Source organism: Carettochelys insculpta, chromosome 27 (assembly GCF_033958435.1).
Source record: "Carettochelys insculpta isolate YL-2023 chromosome 27, ASM3395843v1, whole genome shotgun sequence".
In the NCBI taxonomy this organism is placed as follows: domain Eukaryota; kingdom Metazoa; phylum Chordata; order Testudines; family Carettochelyidae; genus Carettochelys; species Carettochelys insculpta.
The window spans coordinates 13,543,361-13,567,544 of NC_134163.1; the positions used below are offsets into that span (position 1 = coordinate 13,543,361).

The 24,184-nt window shown below is 56.7% G+C and overlaps 2 protein-coding genes across 2 annotated transcripts; one reads left to right on the forward strand and one right to left on the reverse strand.

Moving 5' to 3' along the window:
• The first annotated feature begins 983 nt into the window (after window positions 1-983).
• PCSK4 (proprotein convertase subtilisin/kexin type 4) lies at window positions 984-11,809 on the forward strand. Its single transcript, XM_074978076.1, has 14 exons — window positions 984-1,071; window positions 1,898-1,993; window positions 2,429-2,557; window positions 3,855-3,931; window positions 4,601-4,689; window positions 5,377-5,549; window positions 6,110-6,322; window positions 6,671-6,771; window positions 7,236-7,339; window positions 8,021-8,138; window positions 8,722-8,901; window positions 9,543-9,667; window positions 10,385-10,504; window positions 11,200-11,809. Exons 2-14 carry the CDS (start codon window positions 1,934-1,936, stop codon window positions 11,763-11,765), a joined length of 2,055 nt encoding a protein of 684 aa, XP_074834177.1. The 5' UTR covers window positions 984-1,071; window positions 1,898-1,933; the 3' UTR covers window positions 11,766-11,809.
• Window positions 11,810-12,812: 1,003 nt separating this feature from the next.
• On the reverse strand, window positions 12,813-21,745 carry LOC142002378 (uncharacterized). The gene is made up of 4 exons (XM_074978457.1): window positions 21,721-21,745; window positions 19,673-20,542; window positions 15,839-16,052; window positions 12,813-14,998 (listed from the first exon to the last, which is right to left on the reverse strand). The coding sequence occupies exons 2-4, from the start codon at window positions 20,538-20,540 to the stop codon at window positions 14,785-14,787; spliced, it is 1,296 nt and encodes a 431-aa protein (XP_074834558.1). The 5' UTR covers window positions 20,541-20,542; window positions 21,721-21,745; the 3' UTR covers window positions 12,813-14,784.
• Between the last annotated feature and the right edge of the window lie 2,439 nt (window positions 21,746-24,184).

The window sequence follows — 24,184 nt, forward strand, 5'->3', positions numbered from 1 at the left end:
TTTCCTACCTGTCCTGTCCTTTATTCTAGGTGATCTGTGTTGCTCTCTTTCAGAAGTCCCAGCAATCGCTCCCATTCACCCTAAGCAAAGCACATCCATTTGCCCCCTTTTCCACCCTCTTCTGTTTCCTCAGCAGTTCATTCATTACAAGGTAATATTTCAATCACCAAATCAACCTTTATCCAACTGGTGCTTTGCTAAGTAAGAGCTACTTGCCATTGCCATTGTACAGGCCTGTTTTCAGATAACTCAGTCACATGGGAGAATCTAGTTTTGAGATGAAACTCACCACAGAATGTTTTGATTTCTGCATCAGAGAATCTTGGCTTGCTGTTTGATGTTGCAAAGATTTTCTCTCTGTCAGCTCTACTGCTGTGTCTTTCCCTAGCTTTCTCCCGTAGCAGCCAAATGGCCTCATAGAATATTTAAAGGCTGTGTAGATCTTTGTCTTGTTTCTCCCGTCTTTTGCTTTAAAGGCCATCTTTGCTAATCAATTATGAAACCAGCTCTCTATGCTTGTTGTTTTCAGGGCTCAGGCTCTCCTTTGGGGAGAACAAAATTCCATTCTAACTGTCACTCACTGTGATTTCACCTAGTGCCTCATGATGGAGTAAAATGGAAACGTGGACAGACTCACTCCAGTGAACCAGCACTTGGCAGGTTGATCAGAAATATTAGCTCTCCCTTAAGCTGATGGGAATTCTAAAATGGTACAGGCAAAGGTAGAAGTGAAATTTCTAATGCAGTGGGCCAGTTAAAAAAATAAAACCACTTCACACAACTCTCTGTTCTTGTATGTTAAAATCAGAAGAGGGAGCGTGCTTACAGGGGAGCAGAGATGTAGCTTGTGTATTTGGAGAATGCCAGATCCTGCCTTTGTGCTGAATGGCATGCAGGGTTAATTTTTCTGGTGGCTTCTGGTTGTCACCTGCGTCAGAGCCTTATCTATAATTCTTGTTTCTGCAGATAATTGAAGGGGAACACTATTACCATTTCAAACACCGAGGCGTGGTGCAGAAATCCCTGAACAGACACTGGGGCTGGCACGTGCGTCTGAAAAGAGAGCCCAAGGTGACTAGGGTGTGATTTTTGCTGGAAGCTCAGGAGAACTTTGTCTTCCTAGACTATGTGTTGGTGGGATTTTGAGGCTAGAAGGAACCCTTGTGAGCATCCAGTTTGGCCTTCTGTCTAGTACAGGATGGAGTTACTCACGCACTGAGCTTGTTACTTGTGCTTGAGACGAAACATGGACTCTTTCCTTTTATCAGCGCTCAGGTGTAAAGGGATTGGCCAAGCTTTTGGCACCCACAGATGTCTATAAATACTGTGGGTCAGGTACTGATTAGAGATGCTGTGTTATTAAACCAGCATGTGTTACCTTGAATGCAGATCTGAAGGCAGAAGAGCTAACACTATCCACTGTCTGTCTGGTGGAGGAGCTACTTCAGTCTCAGCGGGTGATGGGCTCTGAAGCATGAGGACCAATAGTTTTTTTTGTTTAATTTTACCATGAGCAAACATTTTTCCTAGAAGTAGTCATCTAAAGGCAAACCTTGAACATATTTAGCAAAGATCGCCTCATTCATTTGATGCTGTCATGTAAAATGTCCGTTAGAGATTTCAGAATTTGGTTTGGTTAGGAATCAGTAGTGTCTTCTGCTAGTGTTTTCCTACCTTGGACCAAAGCTTCAGGAAATGAGATTCTACTTCACTGGCTATGGGAGATTGCCAGGTGCATGGTTAAAATGGCCAATTTACCAAGCCAGCAGAGCTTGGAAATGTAAATGGTTTGGGAAATGTACAGTGGGGCAGTGAAATCTGTCACTGGGAGTAGACAGCTGAAGAGGTGCTTGCAAGCTTCCCTTGACATTAAGAAGGGTGATTTCCCTCCGTCTAGGTACACTGGTTTGAGCAGCAAACGCTGAAGAGGCGTATGAAAAGAACCATCACCATAGTGCCAACAGATCCGTGGTTCCATAAACAGTGGTATATGGTAAGAATTTATATTGTTCTCTCTTCCCATGTGATCCTCTCCTTCCATATGCTCTTGGTTTCGTGGACTGTGAGGAAGTGTATCTAGTGGTTAAAGCAACCAACTGGGTGCCAGGACTTCTGGCTTCTATTCTACAGCTCTGACTTGCTTGAAGCAGTCACTTTGCTATTGCATGCCTCGTTTTCTCTAGCTGTAAAATAGGAATAATACCGCTAATAAATCAAATCGATCTCTGCCATTGGAGGTTTTTGAGAGAAGGTTAGACAGTCGCCTGTCAGGGAGATAATCCTTAGCCCTGCTTTGAGTGCAGCGGACTGGACTAAAAGACATCTTGATTTCCCTTCCAGTCCTACAGTTTTATGATTCTTAATGAAGATTGAGCGATCAAGCCAGAAATGATCATTGTGCTCAAACCTGGCCTGGCTTTTGTTGCAGAACAATGACGTCCATCCAGACCTGAACATCCTCACGGCCTGGAGCAAGGGCTACACCGGCTTGGGAGTGGTGCTCTCCATCCTGGACGACGGACTGGAGAGAGACCACCCTGACCTGGCTGCTAACTACGTAAGATCGGTTGGAGACTGCCCAGGCCCCCCAGGGTTGTGACCTCTGCAGTGAAGTAATTTTGGATGAACCATCTACAGCCCGTGGCTTCTTTACAGTGTATTTCCCACTAGGGAGAGAAGCAGCTAGGAAAGGACCTTTATTCTGGTTTGGTGGGGCTCAGCCCTGGGGGCCCCACCCTCTGGGTGGCTGGAGAGTCTCTTCACAGCGAGGTAAACATTAGCAGTTTGAAATGGCCTGTGTAAAAGAATACCCAAGTCCAAAGGAACGTGATGAGATGTAATCTGGGGATTCTGCAGCCCAGCATGTGCTCAGAAATCAAGTGGAGCAAAGAGCAACTGAGTTTCCTTACTAAGTGATTGTTTATAGTGTACCTCATACGTCTTCTCAATAGCAGAGGAGTTGAATTGACTCCTTTCCAGCCGAGAGGCAGTGTGGGCTAATGGTCAAAGCCCTGAGCTGGGATTCAGGGCACTTGGCTTCTGTTCCTGGCTCTGCTGCAGGCCTGCTGGGTTATTTTAGCAAGTGACTTTTCACCTCCTTGTGCCTCCCCTTCTCTATATAGGAAATGGGGCTAATGACACAGACTTCCTTTGTAAATTGCATGGTAATTTAGTGCTCCAGCCAGAACTCAGAGTAGCACCAGTTTAACCAAAGATGTGATTATAAGCAGCCCTTGTCAAGCCAGTGCTAGTTTGTTTGTAGGACTCTACATTGATTTAAACCTGATTTCTATCTATTTAATTTTCACCCATGTTAGACTGATATAACCAGGTTTAGGGTCTACAGAGTTGCACTGGTTTAATTAACCCTGTTCAATAAACAGCTTTTAAATAAACCCAGTGCCGTTTGTGTGTGTTGATGGCTGAACTGAGAGTGAGAAGCAGTTGTGCTGTTTGAACATCACTGAGGCAATAACTGAGTAGACTGCACATAAGGCTAGTCAAGTTCTAATCCTGGCTGTGCTACGGAGTTGCATTAGGTAGTCTCTGTTTTCCTATCACTACAATAGGGATTAATAGGTTATTCGGAGAGAAGCAATCCCTCTGATCATTCAGTTTGCTATCCTGTGCAACACAAGCCATAGGCTTTCTGTGGATGAAGGCCTGGCATGTTGCTTACCGGTGTCTCATGGGAGCAGGTGGTAACACTTGTGAAGAAAGCTCACAGTGCAGAGCGCTAGGTAGAGGCTGGTTATTTACCTGGTTGGTGGCTTTGCTTGTTTTGAACGTATAATGTCCCTTGTAACAAAGACACATGCTCCAAAGCTTCACCCTCACGCTTCCTCTTGCTTCAGGATCCCCTGGCGAGTTACGACTTCAACAGCAATGATCCCGACCCGCAGCCTCGTTACAACGCCTGGGATGAGAATCGGTGAGTTCCTGTCACCAACGGGGGATGCAGCTGTGGTTGGGGGTGTCCAGATCTGACTCCCTGGCCCCGGAGGATTTTCTCTCTCTGGTGGCGGAGCTAATTTCCTGTGTCCTCCTGCTGATGTCCCATGAGGTTCGTTCTTAGCCTGCATTGAGAGGAAGAAGGGTGAAGCAAATTCTGTTCCTGCACAACGGTGTTAAACAGGCATGTGCATGCAGGATGGGGGAAGGGTTGGTCTGGCAGGCTCAGGCTCAGCATATGTAGGACACTGTGTAGCCCGGAGTGTTCAGGACCTTGGATCCCCAGCTGAGCCAAGTGGGAGGATCCTAACCTAAAGAGGAGGATTCTGGCCCCTCCTCCGCTCACAGTGACCAAAGGCAATGCCACCTAGGTCATCAGGCAGGCTGGTTGGTGGCTGGATGGTTTCCGTGGTTCCCTGCATCCTCCCACCTGCCAGCTCTTACGGCGTTGCTTACCCCAAACTTGCACCTGACACAGTCTTGCCTAAGTGGAAAGCAAACCCCCAAGGTAACGTAAGGAGGGACCATCCCTGCAGGGGTGGAAAGGAGAGAACAGCTGCTAGTCAAGATTAGCATGTGCTGTCCCCTGTGGCACGGCGTAGTGTGTGGGGAAATCTGGCTGTGGTGACTCCCCACCTCTCTCCCTCAGGCACGGGACACGCTGTGCAGGGGAGGTGGCAGCAGCAGCCAACAACAAGCTGTGCGGCGTCGGCGTTGCATACAATGCAAAAATCGGAGGTAAGCAGCCTGCTTTCCAGGGTGATACTTCCAGGTATCAGGGCGCATGGGAAGCGAGCGCCCAAGCTGGCCTAGACCTAATGGCCCCTGGACTGGGACTGGGCTGGACAGCATGAGGACATTTTGCTGGCATTGCAAACTGAGCTCCTGGCTAAAACCAGCTGTGACTATTCTAAGAGGCAGCCTGACCCACAGGTTGAGCACAGGGCTGGAGAACAGGAGATCCGGCGCTCCTTAAACCAGCTCTGCCAGTTACATTCTGCACAGTTGTGGGCAAATCTGTTTGAGCCTGACTGATCGCTTTTTTGCAGCTAGAGCAAATAGTTACAAATCCATTTGACGAGGCAGGTGCTTAGTACCTCGGAACAGCTGGGTCCGTAACCTCCGTGTGTGCGTCTGTAAAACAGTGAGAACGCCATCCCTGCCTTGCACATAGCTGTGGCGACTGATTGGTCAAGGCCTGGGCATTGCACTCAGCGTGTTAGGCTGGCCAGACTGGAGCCCTGAGGACACTAGAGGGAGCTCTTGCGTAGCTGCTGCAAACGGATCAGCCAAGCTGTGGGTGATGGAGGCTGATTTTGCATCCCAGAGATGTCTGTCTGACCCACAGTGGGAGAGGACTCTTAAGGACCATGCTGACTAGTTAAGACCTCCTACCGTACCACCCTGTCTTCCCTGCCCCCGCAGGTGTGAGGATGTTGGATGGTCCCATCACAGACATCGTGGAGGCACAGTCCCTGAGTTTCCGCCCCCAGCGCATCCACATCTACAGCGCTAGCTGGGGCCCGGAGGATGATGGGAAAACTGTAGATGGCCCTGGGATCCTGGCCCTGGAAGCATTCTACAAGGGGATTGTGAATGTAAGCAAAGTCCCTTGGGATGGCTCCTGGCCTCTGGAAAGAACCTTCCCCTCTGGCAGCACAGGGGGGTTGAAGGCGAGGGACGCTGGGCTGAAGAGCAGAGAACTTGGTGCTCTGCAACACCCACCTCCAGAGGTAGCTCTCATCAAGGTGCTGTGGGCCAGTTCGGGCAGGAATTCTGCTGCCCATGTGTGAGCCAGCTCTGAGTGCTGCGTACCTGCCGGCTATGCTTCAGAGCCATTCTGATGCCAAAGGCTGTGCCAGAGCCTTGATTTAGTCCAGCACAAACAAGCTTGGGGTATGACTGCACATGGGAATAGCACCCTGTGCTCGTGCTGCCACAGATGGGGATCGGTCAGCTTAACTACTGTGCATCGTGTTTCCATGGAAACAAGGTCAGCTGTAGCCAGGATGTAGGGATGTCCCCATGTGGGGTCCCCATGTGGGTGGACAGGGGAACCTGCATCATATGAGCCCCGTATTAACACCCCTGCAACACCGTGAGCTTCTGCGCTGGCCCCTGAGGGTAACACTAGTCCCTGCCTGCTCCCCTCCCACAGGGGCGTGGCGGCCTCGGTTCGCTCTTCGTCTGGGCCTCTGGCAACGGCGGCCAGCACTACGACAACTGCAACTGCGATGGCTACACCAACAGCATCTACACACTGTCCGTGGGCAGCGCGACTGAGAGTGGCCGGGTGCCCTGGTACAGCGAGGCCTGTGCCTCTACCCTCACTGCCACCTACAGCAGCGGTGTCAGGAGCGAGAAGCAGATTGTGAGTCCTGGCTCCCCATGCGCGCTCTGCTCCTTGCTCCTCCACATTAGCTTATTCTACAGATCCCACTGCAGCCCAGAGGCAGCTCGCTGGTGACCAGGGCTCCCTCTAATTTTTATCGTCCATGGGGTAGAATAAATTTTATTATGTGCACTGAGGATGTGCACCAACAATAGAAACACAGGCTGCTAGTCAGTGAGGTGGCGCCTGAATCTCCCCTGAGCGGCTGCCCAAGTGCTCAGTTTGCCGGGAACGCTGTTGGTGACCCCTTTTGGCTCCAGAGCCCTGCCTTTAATTTCATCTGCGTTCCTTTGCACAGAACGCCTCTCTGCCTCTCCCTCTCCCCAGGTGACGACTGACCTGCGGCACCGCTGCACGGACAAGCACACCGGCACCTCAGCCTCTGCGCCCCTGGCCGCGGGGATGATTGCGCTCGCTTTGGAAGCCAAGTAAGTAGAACCTGCGTTCGCACTCCCCTCCTGCCTGCTTGGGCTGTCCCTGCCCCAGCAACACAGCCTGTGTCCCCCCAGGAAATCCACAAAGACCTCTTTCCAATTAGTCAGAAAGGGAGAGTGTTCAGAGAACCAAAGCTAGCGTCTCTTCCCAGCTGCCTATAGGAAGCCACGTGGTGGGTCTCCAGTCAGAATGGCTGGGTGTCCACCCCACCATCTACCCTAACTGGCCCCCGTGTTGGCACAGAAGCAAACGACTGAATGAGCCCCAGGTGCTGAGCTATTCACTGTGAAATGCGGCACCAAGTTGGAGTTGTCTGGAGAAAGCTTGCCCGGTCGTCGTTTGTGCTCTATCTGCTGCACGGTTGTGCAGAAACTGCCCACCCCCTCAGAACCCCCAGAGTCACATCGGCCTTTGGGTAAAGGAGACCGCTTTCCTCCAAAGTCCTCCTTGTCCCTAGCCCAGCACTCACCTGGCGTGACATGCAGCATCTCGTGGTCAGAGCCTCCAAGCCAGCCCACCTGCAGGCGGAAGACTGGGCCCTGAATGGAGTTGGTCGCAAAGGTGAGGCTGCTCGTTAGCTCTTCCGTCGGTGCAGAGGACCCAGGGATCCTGTTCGTATCCTCCAGAGTAAGAAAGAGAAGAAAAGGAGAGAATAACTCTGTCCACAAAGTGTGATCCCAGCCTCCGGTTGCATCCTGTGAACTATCCCAAAGCTCTGCTACCCTTTAGTTGCTGTTTGCTGGCCATGCCTGACCAACTGCTGTTCCCTTAGGGGTGGCATTAAGAAAGACCTTCCCAGACTTTTCCCACTGTTGATAGTCTGACCAGCTGCACCTTCCCACTGTGAAACAAGATGCTGGTTCTTTAGGCACAGGGGCAACGTGTGAGGGTCACAGGCACCCCCCCCAGCGTCCACCCTGCCCTCACCGCCAGTGCCGTGCTGCTTCTGCTGAGTGCAGAGGTGGTTCTGCCACTTCCCCGGAGCAGCAAGGGGTGGGATGGTGTGGTGCTTTGGGAGGAAGAGGTAGGCAGGGTGGAGCAGTGGGGCAGCGCATGAGAAGGGGCAAGGCAGGGACATGTGGCCAGTCCCCCGCACAGAACCCCAATCATCAGTCGCCGCTGTGTGGCAGCTAACAGCGGATTTTTCACCAGCATTCCTGGCCGCAGTAAGCGACCGCCTTAGCAGTCCCATGGTTGGTGGGGTCAGCTGACTCTTCCCTGGGCTGTGTGTGTGTTTTTCAGTGAGCCACCATTACGGCTATGGGCTCCTGGATGCTGGGGACCTGGTGGACCTGGCCAAGAAGTGGACTACGACCAGGCCCCAGAGGAAGTGTTCCGTCAAGGTGATCTCTGCACCCCTGTAAGGAAAGAAACCCTGTTGGATCTGTGCCACGTTGCATGTGGGGAGAGGGGTGAAATCCTGACAGAAAAGCCCTTCTGGGCACGAAGCAGGAGCTGGGAGCAACTCCCCGAGGATGCTTGCACAGGAAACAAGAGCTTGGGATGGGGAGCAGGTTCGTAAGGGTGTGCTGGAGATGTACCAACAGCACCGCACTTCAGGAGCTCCCACTGTTGCAGTTACGGGTGTTCAAGTCGGGGGGGCAGCAAAGACTAGTGACTGCCAGCCCCTCAGATTCATGGGGGCAAGAGCTGGGATCAGGGAGGTTCTCCTGCAGAAAGAGAATAGTCCAGCCCGTAAAGTGTGACGCCATCCTCTGCTTGCAGCGTGTGAGCTTCTGTTGGCAAGCTCTGCTGCTCATTAGCTTCTCTTTGCTGGACGTGCCTGACCTGGTGCTGTTCCCGTTGTGGTTTCATTACAAAATATCCGCTGAAGCAAGAGGCTTTAGTAGCAGATTCCCCAGTACCTGGTCTCATGGGCCTTCTGGGTCACATGCTGCAGGCAGGGGTAGGCGCCCTCACCTCCTCCTCTTGTCTCCCGGCAGGGAGATAGGCTCAAAGCTCACTGTCAGCAAAAATGTCTCCACCTGCGTTGGGAGGGTCAGGCACATCCGCTCTCTGGAGCACGTCCAGGTCCGCATCTCCTTAAGCTACAGCAGGAGAGGGGATCTGGCCATCTCTCTGACCAGCCCTATGGGAACCACATCCACCCTGGTGGCCATCAGGTAAGGGTACGCAGAAGACCTCCATGGGGAGCAATGCAGCCTGCAGTGATCAGGCAGGAATTTTCTGGCCATTGAGACTTCAGACCTGACCAGCCTGTACATGTGCTAGGCTAGGAGTTCTCAACCTGGGGCCATGACCTTCTGGAGGGTCATGAACAGGCGTCTGGGTTACAATCACCCCAGCCAAATCGTGAAAGGTGAGAGGGTGAGGGGATGGACCCAGCTGGTGAGAGGTGGGTCAGATCTCCCTTACGCTCAGGACATCAGACCTGCTGCCCTGGAACAGATCCGTGGATTATCTGGTGTGCTTCCCTGTCTCCCACTCCGACCAGCATTCACATGGTACCTCTGGGTGAAACACTAAATCAGAGGGCCCCAGGGTCCTTCCTGCAGCTTGCTGGGGAGCTGCGTATACCCAGCAGATAGTCACCCAGCAGGGCTGTGAGGTGAAGGCTGTTTTGAGAAGTCTGCCTGCTAGAAGGCCAAAGGGTCAAGGCAGCCAGTTCTTGGGCTCAGATACATTTGAAGCTGCCACTGTATGAACCCTCCCACTTCTCTGGACCTGCCCTCTGGGCCTCTGAAGTGCATCTTGGGTCTGAAGGCTGAAGGCTTGTGAGTTCCCCTTCCCTTGTCCTTGCTAGGCCCTACGACACCAGCCACGAGGGCTACAAGGACTGGTCCTTCATGTCCACGCACTTCTGGGACGAGGACCCACGTGGCACCTGGACGCTCCTCTTAGAGAACAAGGGTGATGCCTACAACACAGGTGAGCATCCCTGCCAGGCGGGAGACCTCCAGCTGGTATTGCTACAGCAGCTGCTCCGCTGACTTGTGGAGGATGAACAGAGCTCAGGGTGGAGAGCTCTGTCCGCAGCAGGCTGCTGAGCAGCTCCGTGTGCCTAAAGAACTGGAGCAGTGATCCCCTGTAGCCAGGAGAAGAGAGCTAGGTCGCAAGGTCTCTTCCCGGGTTACTTACCTTGGTGACTTCCAGTGGGAGCCCACGGTTCCCAAAGGCCTCGGGATCTCCCAGATGGCCATTCACTGCTCTTCCCCTGGTTGCTTGTGCTGGGGGAGGCCATGCCCGAGTTAATGGCTGGTGCTCCTCGGCCTGGTTATGTTTCCTGCCCTGTAGTCTCTTGTTTTCCCCGTCTTCTTCTGCATCATGAATTGCCCACAGGGCCTGGGCTCCGCTCTCTCTCTTGATGGGGATTTTGGGCTTGGGAGGCTGCACTTTGGCACTGGATGGGCTGGAGCGGGCTCCTGCAGTGAATCTCTATCGTGTTGGTTCAGTAGCCCACCCAGTGCCCAGTGGGGTCCCAGTGCTCGTCCACAGTGCTGGGCGGTGCCGTGAGTCATCCCCTCAGGGCTGGAGCTCTAGGAAGTGCCCGTGCGGGTGACTTGTAGGGCTCTCGTGGCATTTGGGGTTCATCCTGAGCTCCCAGCACTGAGTCTGAGGCCTGTCTTCTCTCCACCCTCTCCCTAGGGCTCCTCACCAGCGTCGTCCTGCAGCTGTACGGGACGGACGAGGACATGATGGCCAGGCGGGTAGCAGCCTCTGTTGTGAGCAAGTGTGAGAGGCAGGATGCCGAAGGGGCGTGTGAGGGTGAGTTGACCTCGTTCTTTGCACCATGGGGCCCCGCTGGGCTTGGCTGTGGTCCTCAGGCAAAGTCAAGAGTTCTCACCTGCCCTGTGTCCTGCTCTGCAGTGCCCCCCAGGCCCCAGCACAGCGGACCCCCAGGCCTCACCTTGGAGGAGAGTCATTCCATACTGGCATCTCCTGCTGGCCGCAGGAGCGAGCTTCCTCTCGGCCGAGTCTCCCTCCTCCTCCTCCAGTCAGGCAGTACAGTGGGTGCTGCTAATCCTTCTCTCCTGAACCCGAGGGCAGCTCTGTGCTCTGCTCAGCAGGACGGAACTAGATCCCCCCAAGATTTTTTCCCGTCACAGGTTCAAATCCAGGCAGGGCCACCGTCACCCTCTGGCCTGCAGAGAGCAGTAACTGGCGTCCGACGCCTTGGGGGGCTGTCTTGGAGGACACCAAAGCCCAGACCCTCCTAAGATCTATGCTCCTAACAGCCAGTGAAATCCCTTTGGAGATCTGAGTCCAGGCTCCCATCTGCTGCATGGGGGTGCAAGCCAGGCCAGGGCAGTTCAGTGACATGAGCTCCAAGCTCCATCTACATCCTGTGGTGCCCCACAGCTGTGTAGCCAGCCCTGGGCCACCCACCCCAGAGGTGGCTGCATTGCAGCCCACGGGCTGAGGTCCTCTGGGCTCATGCTAACTCATACTCCTCTCCACAGAATGCCCCAGCCCGTTCTATGCCTTCCAGCACCTCTGCCTGTCCTACTGCCCTCCTCGCTACTACAACCGCTCCAGCAGATCTCCCGCCCCGGACGGGAGCCCTCGGGCTGCGCAGGTCTGTGCCACCTGCCACCCGTCCTGCTACACGTGCCAGGGGGACACCGCCAACAACTGCACCACCTGCCCTCCCTTCTGCACCTTCCATGAGCTCTCCCACTCCTGCTCCCCGCCGGCGTACTCCTCCCTGTCCCGTGGCAAGGTTGCGCGGGTGCAGCACCGGCAGCGCCTCGTTGTTCTCGTCCTGGTGATCCTGCTGGGCGGGGCCCCTCTCCTGGCCGGCCTCCTCTGCCTCATCGACCACGGGCTGTTCTTCGCTGCCTCCCGGAGGCAGCAGAGAGGGACTTGTGCTCTGGCCACAGCTGCTGGTGTGGAAGGGGGAACTCAGACTGGCACTCACATGAGAGGGTCCCGTTGTTTAAATGAGCAAGGACAGGTGCAAGCTCCTGAGACCCACAGCCCTGGAGATGCAGCCCTGACGCTCCCCGCAGGCCACGCTGTGCCCTGAGCCTGCTGTCACCTGTCCTTTCGATTCTGCCCCATCCCTGTGAAATAAATTGGCTGTTGCTATTCAGAGTTGCCCATCCGCTCTTGCTGCATGCTGGTGGGCAGAGCTGCCCTGAAAGGGGTGGGGCAGGGCCTCAGACAACCCATGCCGCAGGCCTTGCCCCTTCCTCTCTGCCCCCACCCTGACCCCCCTTGCCAGGCAGCCTGGCCGGGGATGACCTGGGGCAGGCCCTGGGGGTACTAGCCAAGCCAGGGCACCTCAGTGAGGTGAGCTACAAGCTCCCCCTACATGCCCCACAGCTGTGCAGCCAGCTCTGGGCTGCCCACCCTCAAGGTGGTTGCACCGCAGAGGCTCACCTCCTCCTGTGGTCCCCCCTCCCCACACGGCCCTCCCAGCCCACAGGCAGGGTGGCTCTGCTGGTTGGACAGGAGTGATTGACAAACCCTACCAGCTGCTGCAACCACTGCAGACCTCCCATCTTGCACCTGCAGCCTCGGGCAGGAGAGGCCAGTGGGGTGTGCCCCAGTCCTAGTCTGCACCTTGCCATGGCGGTATCTTAGCCAGCAGGACTCCTGGGGTGGGGGCTGCAGTGGCCACAGGCCTTGCCTGGGGCTGCAGCATCGCTACCTCTGCTCAGATCGCGTGGGCTGCATCACTTTCCCCGCCCCAAGGGAGGGAGAGTAACTGATTAGTTGGGAGAGGGTTTCCCACCCACTCACCTGTCCTCCTCCCTGCATGGGCCTTTGATGTCTCAAGTGCTGGGTTAGCTGTGAGCTGAGGCAGCTCTGCCTGGCGGGGAGCAGGAGAAATATTCAGCTGGTAATTGCACTTCTTGCTGGGTAACAAAGCACCCAGCCTGGATTGTCCCAGCCCCAGAGGGCTTTGGGAGCCTTGGAAAGCAATGACAGCTGGGTGCGTGAGGCTGTTTGTAAGGCTCTGGGCCTGCACTCCAGCAACTAGCTCCTGCCAGGGCTTTCTAAGGCCTGTGCTGATTGCCTTGCCCACAACAGACGCAGCAGAGCCCGAAGAGGTAGAAAGGTGGTTTTATTTTAACATAAGAACGGCCATTACTGGGTCAGACCACAGGTCCGTCTAGCCCAGCTTCCCATCTGCCGACAGTGGCCAGTGCCAGGTGCCCCAGAGGGGGTGGACCGAAGACAATGATCAAGCAACTTGTCTCCTGCCATCCATCTCCAGCCTCTGACAAACAGAGGCCAGGGACACCTTTCCTACCCCCTGGCTAATAGCCTTTTATGGACCTAACCTCCATGAATTTATCTAGCTCTTCTTTGAACTCTCTTATTGTCCTAACCGTCACAGCCTCCTCTGGCGAGGAGTTCCACAGGTTGACTGTGCAGTGTGAAAAAGAACTTTCTTTTATTAGTTTTTAAGCCTGCTACCCATTAATTTCATTTGGTGTCCTCTAGTTCTTACTATGGGAACAAGTAAATAACTTTTCTTTATTCACCCTCTCCACACTGCTCAGGATTTATATACCTCTATCGTATCCCCCCTCGGTCTCCTCTTTTCTAAACTGAAAAGTCCCAGTCTCCTTAACCTCTCCTCTTATGGAACCTGTTCCAAACCCCTAATCATTTTAGTTGCCCTCTTCTGAACCTTTTCTAATGCCAAAGTATCTTTTTTGAGGTGCGGAGACCACATCTGCACGCAGTACTCAAGATGTGGGCGTACCATAGTTTTATAAAGGGGCAGTAAAATATTTTGTCTTATTTTCTATCCCTTTTAATAATTCCTAACCACCTATTTGCTTTTTTGACGGCCGCTGCACATGGTGGATGTTTTCAGAGAACTAGCCACAAGAACCCCAAGATCTCCTTCCTGATTAGTTGTAGCTGAATTAGCCCCCATTATATTGAACATATCCTGGGGGTTATTTTTTCCAATGTGCATTACCTTCCACTTAGCCAAACGAAAGTTCATCTGCCAGTTTGTCGCCCAGTCGCTCAGTTTGCTGAGATCTTTTTGAAGTTCTTCACAGTCTGCTTTCATCTTGACTGTTTTGTGCAGTTTCGTATCATCCTCAAACTTTACCACCTCCCTGCTTACCCCTTCCTCTAGCTCATTTATGAATAAGTTGAATAGGATTGGGCCTAGGACTGACCCTTGGGGAACACCAATTGTTACCCTTCTCCATTCAGAAAATGTGCCACTTATTCCTACCCTTTGTTTCCTGTCTTTTAACCAGTTCTCACTCCATGAAAGGACCTTCCCTCTTACCCCACGATAAGTTCAGAAGTTTCTGCCCAGGTGGCTTTGGCGAAGAGCCCTCAGAGCAGGGTGGTGCCCAGAGTTCCTCACGGCACGTCACAGCTTTTCGGTGCAGGAAGCAGACGCCCACATCCTCCACTGGGATTTCACAGGAGCTCCAGTGCTGGAGGAGCTGGCCCTGGTCTGCACCATGGCAGCATACAGGGAAAGGGGTTTCCTCTCCTCCAGGAATTGATGGCTGTGGGTGGCAGCTTAGACTCCAGATTCCCCTCTCAGCAGTCATATTTCAGGTGGTCTCACCTAGCAGATGCAGGGAGTTACCTCTGCTCAGTCAGGCAAGGGCCGGCTCCGTCCTGGGCTAACACTCCTCTGCAGGGAGGTGAAGGGAGGAAGCTTTGATCCCTGGCTGGTGTTTTTCTGCCTCTGGCGGTGGGGACCAGGGGAGAGTTAGAATTCTTAGTGGCCCTGACCAAAGACGGCCCAGGGGGATGAGGTGAATCCTTGGTGCGAGGAGCTTGCTGGACCCTTGGTGGGGCTTTACACACTGCAGGCGTTCTGATGGGAAAAGCCCTTCCGGGGCTGCTGGACTGCATGGGGCCAGGCCCTGCTGCTCAGCGGTGTCTCAGGGACCTTACTGCTACAAAGCTGCTGTCGGCTAGGGGGTTGCCCATCACTCAGCACGGCTGGCAGGTGTGGGAGTGATCAGGGCTGGTCCAGGGATACAGGACATCCTTCAAGGGTGCACAGTCGGAGGCCGCCACAGCTCTCCCCAGTCTGTGCCATCTGGCCTTCAACAGCCTGGGCTCGCCAGCTCTGGCGTGGGGGCAGGCGTGGCCCAGCCGCCGTCCCCCACAACCGGAGGGGGCATGAAGAGGAAGGCGAAGCCCAGATCGTACAGGCAGAACAGGTTGTAGACAGTCATCGCCAGGGCCGGGAAGAAAGACAGGCCAAAGCCAAAGCCCCGGTAAGCACTGCCGAGGTGGAGGCTGATCCAGTAACAGCATCTGCAGGACAAAGGGTAGAGAGGTAGTTGGGCTGGGCACCAGGGGAGGAGCAACGTAGCACGCAAGAGCAGCCCGTGGTGCTTTGAGGCCGACGTGGCTGGCCCTGGCTCCGGGGAGCTCCTCATGCAAAGGGGGAGATGAAGCATCGGGGACAAGAGGTTAAATATCCAAGCGATTGAAGTTAACTCTGCTCTAGCCAGAGCCCCTCAGAGCCCTGCCCTTGAGAACTGAGATAATCCACCGTTCTGGCTCAGTTGGGTGATAATTTCAAACACTCCCTGTTTGTTTTACACCAAGTCATTCCTCACCCAGCTCACCACGTGAATTAATCACCCAGCCAATGAAATGCAATCAGGGCTAAACTCTCGTACCAGAGATCCTGCTCCAATCATGGCTGGATATACACCAGAGGCCATGAGACGGGCTCTGGTCTCGGTTCCATCCCTGTAACTTTGGGCACGACAGGTCGGGGGGGTGCTGCTGGGGGCAGGTAGATAGCCATGTCTAGCGGAAAGGGGTTTCTGGGCCAGTCTGCCCCAAGGCAAGCGACAGCTGCAGGGGAGATGCAGGGAGAGGGGATGTGAGCAAGGCCCTTAGAAGGGGCATGACACACACAAGAACTCCATGCTCATTCCAGCTTCAGAGCCAGATCCACAGCTGGGGCGAACTGGCATCAGTGAAGCCATAATCATGGGCCCTCATGATGCACCAGGGCCCCCGACTTGTGTGGGAGAGGCTGGACAAAGGGCACTGAACTGCAGGGCACAGAAGGACGTGCAGCGGGCAGGGGCTGGCTGGGATGCATGGTCCATGCTGCCATCACTGGTCCCAGCCTCTTACCTGCCGATGGAGAAGAGCCCAGCCAGGGTGGGGATGAGGCGCAGGTGCTCCTGGGCCAGGAATGTGGCCAGCACCACCACATTGAGGCAGAAGACGACCAACTGCGCCACGGAGTTGGTGACATACAACTGGTGGAGCAGGCGGGATGGGGAGCGCGTGTCCAGAGGGTCAACAGCCACTGAGCAGAGCTGGGCGAGAGCCCCAAGCATTATACCTAAGTGCAGTGAGGGGAGAAGGGAAGACATTTGCAGACACCACTGCCAAGCCCAGACCCCTTTATACCTCTGAGGGCCGACCCCAGGCAGAGCAGCGCCAGCCTGACTGCATCAGCAAAGACAGGTCCACTCAGCGTTCCCCCGCCCCAAACCTAAAGAGCTGCCGAGGCTGGCAGAGGCCCCAGGGAAATGTAGCTCACCCAGTCCCTGGGACAGTGCCTCCTTATTTTAACAGTAGCTGTTCACATGGTTGGAGCTGTCCCAGACAAACAGCTGTGGCTCAGCGTTTACAGGTTCTGGAGCAGTGTTCCCGCCATTTTTTTATCCATCCAAAAGTGGAATGAATTGTGTTATGTGCACCAAGGCATGCGTGGATGCGCACCACCAATAAAAACACAGGCTATGGGTGCTCAGTGGGACAGCACCTGAATCACAGCTAAGTAGCCACCCACAAGCTCAGCTTACAGGGAACACCGGTCTGGAGTACAGGCCATTTAGGGAAGACCACTGCAGAGTCTGGGGGGGCCAGGGTGGCACTCAAGACAGCCAGATTCACTTCCCAGATTTCCTGCAGCCTCACGGTCCCTCTCTGAGCTCCAGCCTTGCCCTGCTCACGGGCATTAAGGAGCATAAAGACTGTGCCTTAAATATCCTACCTAGATGCCAGCCAGGACTTCTGGGTTCTACTTGTTCTGCCACTGTGTGTAACCTCGGATGAGTGACACAGCAGCAGTGTGCCTCGGCTTCCCCCCTGCACAGAGCAGCTAATGAGCAATCGCGACGCAGCGCGTGAGGCGTTACCATTGCTGATGGATGGAAAGACCCCGTCAGAGGCCGAGTCTGTTGGCTGGGGAGACACGGGCAGGACGCAGTGGGGCCCAGGAACAGCTGTCCAAGAGACGAGTCTGTGCCCGGTGTGGCAGCCATCGATGTTATTCGCACTGGAGCTTGGGAGTCCTACTGCACACGGCATAGGGGCCCCAACCGGCCTGGGCCAGCCACCCATTGCCTGCTCAGCCGGGAGGCCAGCAAGCTGCACATCCTTCGTGCTAAACCTTATCCACCATGCATGCAAGGAGGGGAACCCTCAGTTACTCCCCATCCCACACAGGCTGCAGCAGTCAATGTCACCTGCAGGCCAGAGCTGCTCCCTCACCGACGCTGCCCCCACCCATCCTCCAGCAGAGAGCATCCAGCTCGCACTCAGATTCTCTCCCCTGAATTAATTCCCCGCCAGCCAGGACTCAAAAGCCACCCAAGGGCAGGCAGAGCCGGCTGCTCGGCTCAGGCAAACACCAGCCGAGGCTCAGAGCTGGGTCACTAGGCGGAAGGAAAGGGGGTCCCTCTGACCCCTCCCCATCTGGCCTCCTGCCTGATGTGGATGAGTCCGTTAATTGGTGCATGCAACACAGGGAGGGTAAACCTACCACGGCAAGTGCAGCTTTTGGTGGGGCTGGAAACTGGGGCAGAAACTCTGGGGCAAGGCTGGGATTGTACAGACCCCCGTCAGGGCCCAGGCTGGGTTTGGGGGCTTCCGGGTATGACAGTCCCTGCAGAGCCTGGCTGGCTGCTCAGGAGATGCACAGTGAAGTAGGACTCAGCAATGGCTCCATGCCACAGCCCCACAGCTAGTGGAGAAGACAAACCAGCAAAGCCCGGTGCATCCACCCCACTGTGACAGCTGCTCCTGGTGACACCGTCCAGAGCAGTCCCAGGATAGGACTGCATTTGGTTAGTGCCTGATCAGACCCTCCCTAGCTCCGGGACTGGCAGCTCCCTCTCCTCCTCGTTAAGACAGGAATGCCTGGCTCAGGGATCCTTCCAAAATCCAATTTCGGCTGTTTGCTCCCCGTCCGGCTGGCTGTTTACAGAGATAACAAAGGGACCCAGAGGAATTTGCGCTGTAATTAAACTGGCAGTGCCTTCCCTGGGAGACGGACCCGGACGGGGGCTGGATCCCGCAGTAAGAAAGTGGCTAGCAAGATTCAGCTCCCACGCAGGCTGCCGGGAAAGCGGACCAGAGCAGAGGTATCCGGCCCAGCTGGATATGGGAGACAGAGGCCGTGAGGCTGGAGGTGGGAGTCAAGCCTAGAGGACATTCCTGGCTTGGTTGATGGTGGAAAGGTCACTTCCCGGGGCAAACAAAGCCGTGACACTGCACTGGGGCAACTCTCCCGCCCGACACCCCTAGGTTCCAGCACTGCTGCTCCCCCTGCTCATGGGATGACCAGCCACGAGGGAAAGGACTGGGGATCTGGCAGGCCTTATCCACAGCCAATCAGTGCGGTCTCTGCAAGGGTGCAGTCCCATGCAAGCTGCTCCATCTCATGCTGGGGGGTTGCACCCATAGAGCTGCTGAGACGCCCCAGTGAGGTACAGGACGCTGACCATGTCTGCGGCGCAGAGGGGACCTCACAGCCCTCGCTAGGCGTGTGAGCCACACGAAACACACTGATGAACTTTGGAGCCCACTTTCCTGCCCCAGCATGCACTGGGCTCAGCACAGGTCCAGTCACTGATTATAACAGGGCCAGGAGTCCAGAGGGACTTGGGCCAGGACACCAGCGATGGGCAGCCAGTGGGGGGAGGGGGCTCTTCTGGGAGCTGCTACTCCCCAGCCCCGATTTAAAGGGGATTCCCTGGGCCATCCAGGCACGCCACAGAGACCCTGCAACAAGGAGGAATCGGTCTGGCCCCAGCCACACAAAACGCAGCCAGCACCCGACGATGGGATGGGGGCCACTTTCAGTGCCCTGGGCAGAGCCAGGAGGGAAGGGGAACTGAGGACCCTAGTGGAGGGCACCCCAACCAGCCGTGCAGATGCACCCACACTTGCTGGGGGGCTGGAGAGCAGCTTACAGCATCCAGGGCCCGCAGGAGGAGGTTTTTTGGCACCGACAAGATGGAGTGAACAATCCTCCGCTGCTCCGGGGGCTCCAGACCCTTTCGCAAGAGCCCAGGGGCGGGATCCAAAGCAGGCCAAGGCAGGGCTCCGGGGAGGGGAGCCTCCTACAAATACCCATGTGCCCAGGAGGAAGCCCAGAGTGTCAGCCTGGGCCAAGACAGAGGAGACCAGGAAAGATCCCAAGGCCCTTGCGTGAGGAGCTCAAGCATGGCAGAGCGGCCAGAAGCAAAGTCGGAGTGGGCTCTTCATTGGGTTCCCAAGTGGATGTCGCATGGCCCAGGTCTGGGAAATGGCAACTGCTCCCCTCTGGAAGTGTCATTATCCCCACTTTACAGCCGGGTAAACTGAGGAGGAGGAGGAGGGACAGGGGACTTGCCCAAGATCACACAGTGAGTGGCAGAGCCAGGAACAGCAGCCAAGAACCCTGACCCCCAACTCTCTGCGTGCACCATTCAATAACTCTCCCTCTGAAAGTCAGAACCCTGGTGCCCGAACCCGGCTGCACCAGCTCCTCCTCACCTGGCCCTCTCATGCACTGGCCCTGTTCACGGGTGCAAGGGGCTGCAGGACCCCACCAGCCTGATTTGCACTGGGCTGAACTGCACCAGGGACAGAGCCATGCGGGGTATGAGCTTGGGTCCATCTGCAGCAGCCAGGAAGAGAGGAGATTCCCTCCTGACCCCCAGCCAGAAGCCCAGCGAGTCCCGTCCTTACCAAGCGCGATGGGCCCCACGGCGATCAGGAGGCAGCGCAGGGCAAAGGCCGTCCGGCTGGCCAGGTCTGGGCAGAGCGGTGGCTCGAAGGGCAGGATGTGGTAGAGCCCGTAGAGGATCCAGGGAGCCAGGAGCAGCGAGACAAAGACGGAGGACACGGCTTTCAGGTGGGAGTTGGTGCAGCAGCTGCAGCACGTCCTGGGTGGTGCAGGACAAGTGGCCGTCCCCGCGGGGCCACAGGGCGCTGACCCGGCCCCTGAACTGAGGAACGGTTGCTCCTCCCTGGGGAGAGGTGGACTGGCCATGGGGCACGCCAGCGCTTGGCTGTGGGGCTGTGGCCCACCTGGCTCCCTACTGGGAGGCAGATGCTGCACAGGGGTCTCTGCCCCCAGCCTGTCCAGCAAACAGGTCTCCTTGGGCACCAGCATGACCACACCATCTCCAGCCCTGACGGTTTCATGAGGGGCACAGCCTTTGCTTGTACAGGCCAGGTCTAGGGGGTCCATGGCCATAGGAAGCCCCAGGTCCCCCTGCACCGGGGAAGGCTGGGGCGCCTCCCCCAGGAGAGGCCTAGCCCCTTGGCTCTGTGCCCTTCCTCCCTGCTCAGCCTCCGGCCATGCAGAGATGCCCACCACTGGGCTGGGCGAGGCCTCCTCCTCAGAGGTGGAGCACAGGTCCTCAATGGAGGACTCAGGGCTGTCGGAGACAGGCGCCAGGGAGATCTGGGTGTCCAGGTCGAGGAAGGGCGAGAAGGAGAGGCGGCTGGGGTTGATGTCCTGCAGCTGGCTGAGGAGGTCAGTAATGGAGTCCTTGACGCTGTCGAACTCCTGGAGCTGAGAGCAGCTGGCCGGAGTCTTGGGGGTTGCCATGGCTGGAGGGGCAAGAGCACAGGGTGTCTGAGCCCCCTCCTGGGCTGGGTGATTGCTGGGGCTTATTCGCTCTCCTGGCAGGCAAACCTGGGAATCTGAAATGTGGGGAGGGTCTTGCAGCAGCAGAACCAGGGGGACAACCCGGCTATCCTGACTCCTGGATTCCCTTACGTTAACCACTAGGCCCTGCTCCCCTCAGAGGTGGGAAGCCCAGATTCCCAGGCTGCTCTAAATGGGGGGAGTCCTGATTCCCCGCCTCCTGCGCCAACCACCTGACCCCGTTCCAGGGGTCCCGCAAACTTTATTCCATCCATGTGCAGAATAAATTTTGTTACATGCCCCAAGGCATGTGTGGATGTGCACCACAGGAGACACACAGGCTGCCGGCTGTGGGTGCTCTGGTACTCAGCCAGGTGGCACCTAAATCTCTCCCGGGCGACTGCCCAAGCGCTTGGCTTACAGGGAACCCTGGTTGCAGGGTCACGTGCCCCCTTAGATTTTAATGGCTGACGCTGAGGGCCCTCGCTCTGTCCCTCCCCCTGGGATTTTGGGGCCTGATTCTGTGCTGCACGCCCCCATGTGAGAGAGCACAGACAGGCAGCAGTTGTCCTTTAGCCCACCCCTTTCAGCCCCCCTTCACCCCCTCCCCGACCAAGGACCCCTCCCCCTGCACATCCAAACATTTCACCTGGGCCCCAGGCTGGGAAAGGGGGTGACTTGTGCCCCCCCGAGCTACACTGTCCCCCCTCACCCAGGCTGACAGACAGCAGAGAGGGGAGAGCTCCATCAACACCCCCCCGGCATCCAACTGAGTCTGGTTCCCGGGGGGGGGGGCAGCCAAAGCTGCCCCTCAAGTGACCCTGCCAGGAGCGGCAGGGAGAGCCTCTCCCCACAACTCTAGTGGGGGGGCCGAGGGGAGGGGGAGGGTGGGGTGGGGGAGGGGAGGGGGATCTGCTCCGCAGGGAAGGGGCCTCAGAGCACGCACAAAATACAAGTGGATTTGAATCCTTTACCCCCCCCCCACTGCAACCCCCACCGCCCCCCACTGCCCTTCAGTGGCTTCCACCGCTCCCACACCCACCCTGCCCCCATCGCCCCACTGCCCCCTCCATGCCACCCCCCCACCCCTAGAGCTACACCCCCCCTTCACCGCCCCCAGCTCCCCCTCGCCCCGGCTCACCGCCCGGCTGGGGGCTGCGCTGCGCTCCCCGGGCTCCGGCTCCGGCTGCGAGTTGGAGCGAAGTCGCCAGCCGAGTTTCGGGCCCGGCCCATCGCGGGGAGCCGCTGGGAGGGGAGGGGAGGGGAGGGGCCGGCTCGGCTCGGCTCTGCCCCGGCCCCGAGCGCGCCCGCCGCGGATCTCAAAGCGCTCTGCGGCCAGACCCGGGCACAGGTGAGGCGGGGGGGGTGGGGGATGGATGGAGGGGGTCACGTGCAGCCATAGGTGAGTCACGTGGCCCCCCTATTTTAATTGCTGCAGCGGGATGCCCTCCCCCCCTGCCCCCCAGGGGGGCGGATTTTGGGGCCCGATTCTGCCCCACTCACCCCCGGCCGACAGGGCGGGAGCCGGCCTGGAGCCCCCCCCACATCGCCATCCCGGCCAAGCACCCTCCTGATGCAGCCCTCTGCTGGGGGTAGGGACGGTGCCTCAGTTTCCCTGTCTTGCCTCTTGAGGCTGCAAGACTGCCCATGCCCCAGCCAGGGGGTTCGTGCTCCTGCTGTACACACACGAGCTGGGGAAACTGAGGCACCAAGCAAGAGCGACTTAAAAAAAGCATCACCCCGCCCGTCCCCGGGCAGAGCTGGGAGGGGACCCAGACCTCCCGCCTCTGCTCCCTGCGCTGACTCCAGGAGCTTCTGCACAAGAGGCGACGGGGGGCTCCAGCCAAGCAGAGAGAGGACCCACCAGCGCCAGACACCTCTCCGGTACAGCCGGCAAAAGCTGCGCCAGACGCAATGGCCGGATGCAGAAAAGGGAAAAACGTGAGCCCGGATTGGCCGGAGAGCGGCTGACCCTTGGAACACCCCCCCGCGCTCGGTGAAGTCCAGTCCTAACCAAAAGCCGCCCTAGCTCAGCAATGGGCTTGATCCAGGAGTCACCAGCCATAGCTCGCGTGCTGAAGATCAGATCAGCGCAATGGTCCCTGCAGGGTCAGAGCTGATGAACTCCCAGTAGCCTAAAGCCAGGGGCTCAGGCGAGCCCCCCGCTCCAACACTCCCAGCTCAGAGCCAGAGGCCTCGTGTCCCGCTAAGGCGGCGCTGCTCGGGACTGAAATGCTTATAGCTGTTTTTCTCCCCTCAGAAGTGTCCAGTCCTAACCTGATCTTACCTTGTATGGCACGTTCCAGCCCCACCTCTCAGAGCGCTGCAGGCCAGTGTCACCCCTGCTATTTACAGGTGGGGAAACCGAGGCATGGAGCTTCACCAGGTTCAGCCATGACTGAGTCCAGGGCTCTTACACTCTACCCACCTTTGGCCCACCCATCTCACAGAGCAGAACCAGGCCCCCTGTACAGCACTCCCTCTAATTTTTTCCATTCCTGGGCAGAATAGATTTTATGTGCACAGGTGCACCACCAATAGACACACACTGCCAGCTGTGGGCCCTCTGCTAATCAGCTGGGCAACACCTGAATCTCTCCCGAGTGGCTGCCCACATGCTCAGCTAACAGGGAACACGGCCCTTGCGGCAGCTCCTCTGTCCAGCTCAGAGCAGCTTTGCTTACCACTCTTTTCCCCTAGTGAACTCTGGGGCAGGAGCTCAGGAAGCCAGAACATAAGAACGGCCATACTGGGTCAGAACAAAGGTCCATCTAGCCCAGTATCCTGTTGGCCAACAGTAGCCAATGCCAGGTGTCCCAGAGGTGGTGAACCGAAGACAATGATCAAGCCATTTGTCTCCTGCAATCCATCTCCCGCCTTCAACAAAAGGCTATGGGCACCATACCTTACCCCTTGCTAATAGCCATCTATGGACCTAACCTCCAAACATTTATCGAGCTCTTTTTTAAACTCCGTTAGAGTCCTGGCCTTCACAGCCTCCTCGGGTCAGGAGTTCCACAGCCAGGCTCTGACTTGCCTTGGGACTGAGCCTCAAGAGTCACCTGGGCCTCCTGCTCCCAGCCCCTTAGGGGTCTTTGGGAGCAGAGAGAGGAAGGGAACTGCCTAAGGACCCCAGTCAGCTAGGGGTAGAGAATCCAGGCCCATTCCCAGCACTGGCCTGAGGACAGACCTCAGGTCTCCTGCCCCTAAGCTGGTTGCAGACCCATTTGAGGCCAGAGCTCAGGTTTCTCACCGCAGCAGGATAGATCTGATACCCACCTCCCCCCAGAAACACAGCCGACTGCTGCTGGGATTCTCTCTGCCAGCTGCAGTAACAGGCCTACTGACAGCTCCTGGTTCTCGCCTCCCGCCGTCCCTGAAAACTCCTTTGTCAGCAGGGCTGAAAGCCCCCTCGAGAGGTGATCTAAGGGCTGTGCTGACAATAGCACCCTTTGTGCAGCCGCCACCATGTGCTCAGCACAGAAAGAGGGGCCGGGGGCTGAGCCTAGAATTATGCCAGCCCGTGATGGGATCCATCTGGCAAAGCTGCAGGGCCTGTCCACCCTGGCTCATGGGCGGATGGTGGGTGGCTCCTGGGCTGAGGT

Bases quoted from the DNA above. Each gene is read 5' to 3' on its own strand.
- LOC142002378 (XM_074978457.1), bottom strand. From the start codon at position 20,540: ATGGCAACCCCCAAGACTCCGGCCAGCTGCTCTCAGCTCCAGGAGTTC. The intron at 16,053-19,672 runs GTAAGGACGGGA...CACTGCACTTAG, and splicing joins CGTGGGGCCCATCGCGCTTG to GTATAATGCTTGGGGCTCTC. The intron at 14,999-15,838 runs GTAAGAGGCTGG...TTTGTCCTGCAG, and splicing joins GGGCTCTTCTCCATCGGCAG to ATGCTGTTACTGGATCAGCC.
- PCSK4 (XM_074978076.1), top strand. From the start codon at position 1,934: ATGAAAAGAACCATCACCATAGTGCCAACAGATCCGTGGTTCCATAAA. The intron at 6,323-6,670 runs GTGAGTCCTGGC...CCCTCTCCCCAG, and splicing joins TCAGGAGCGAGAAGCAGATT to GTGACGACTGACCTGCGGCA. The intron at 10,505-11,199 runs GTGAGTTGACCT...TCCTCTCCACAG, and splicing joins TGCCGAAGGGGCGTGTGAGG to AATGCCCCAGCCCGTTCTAT.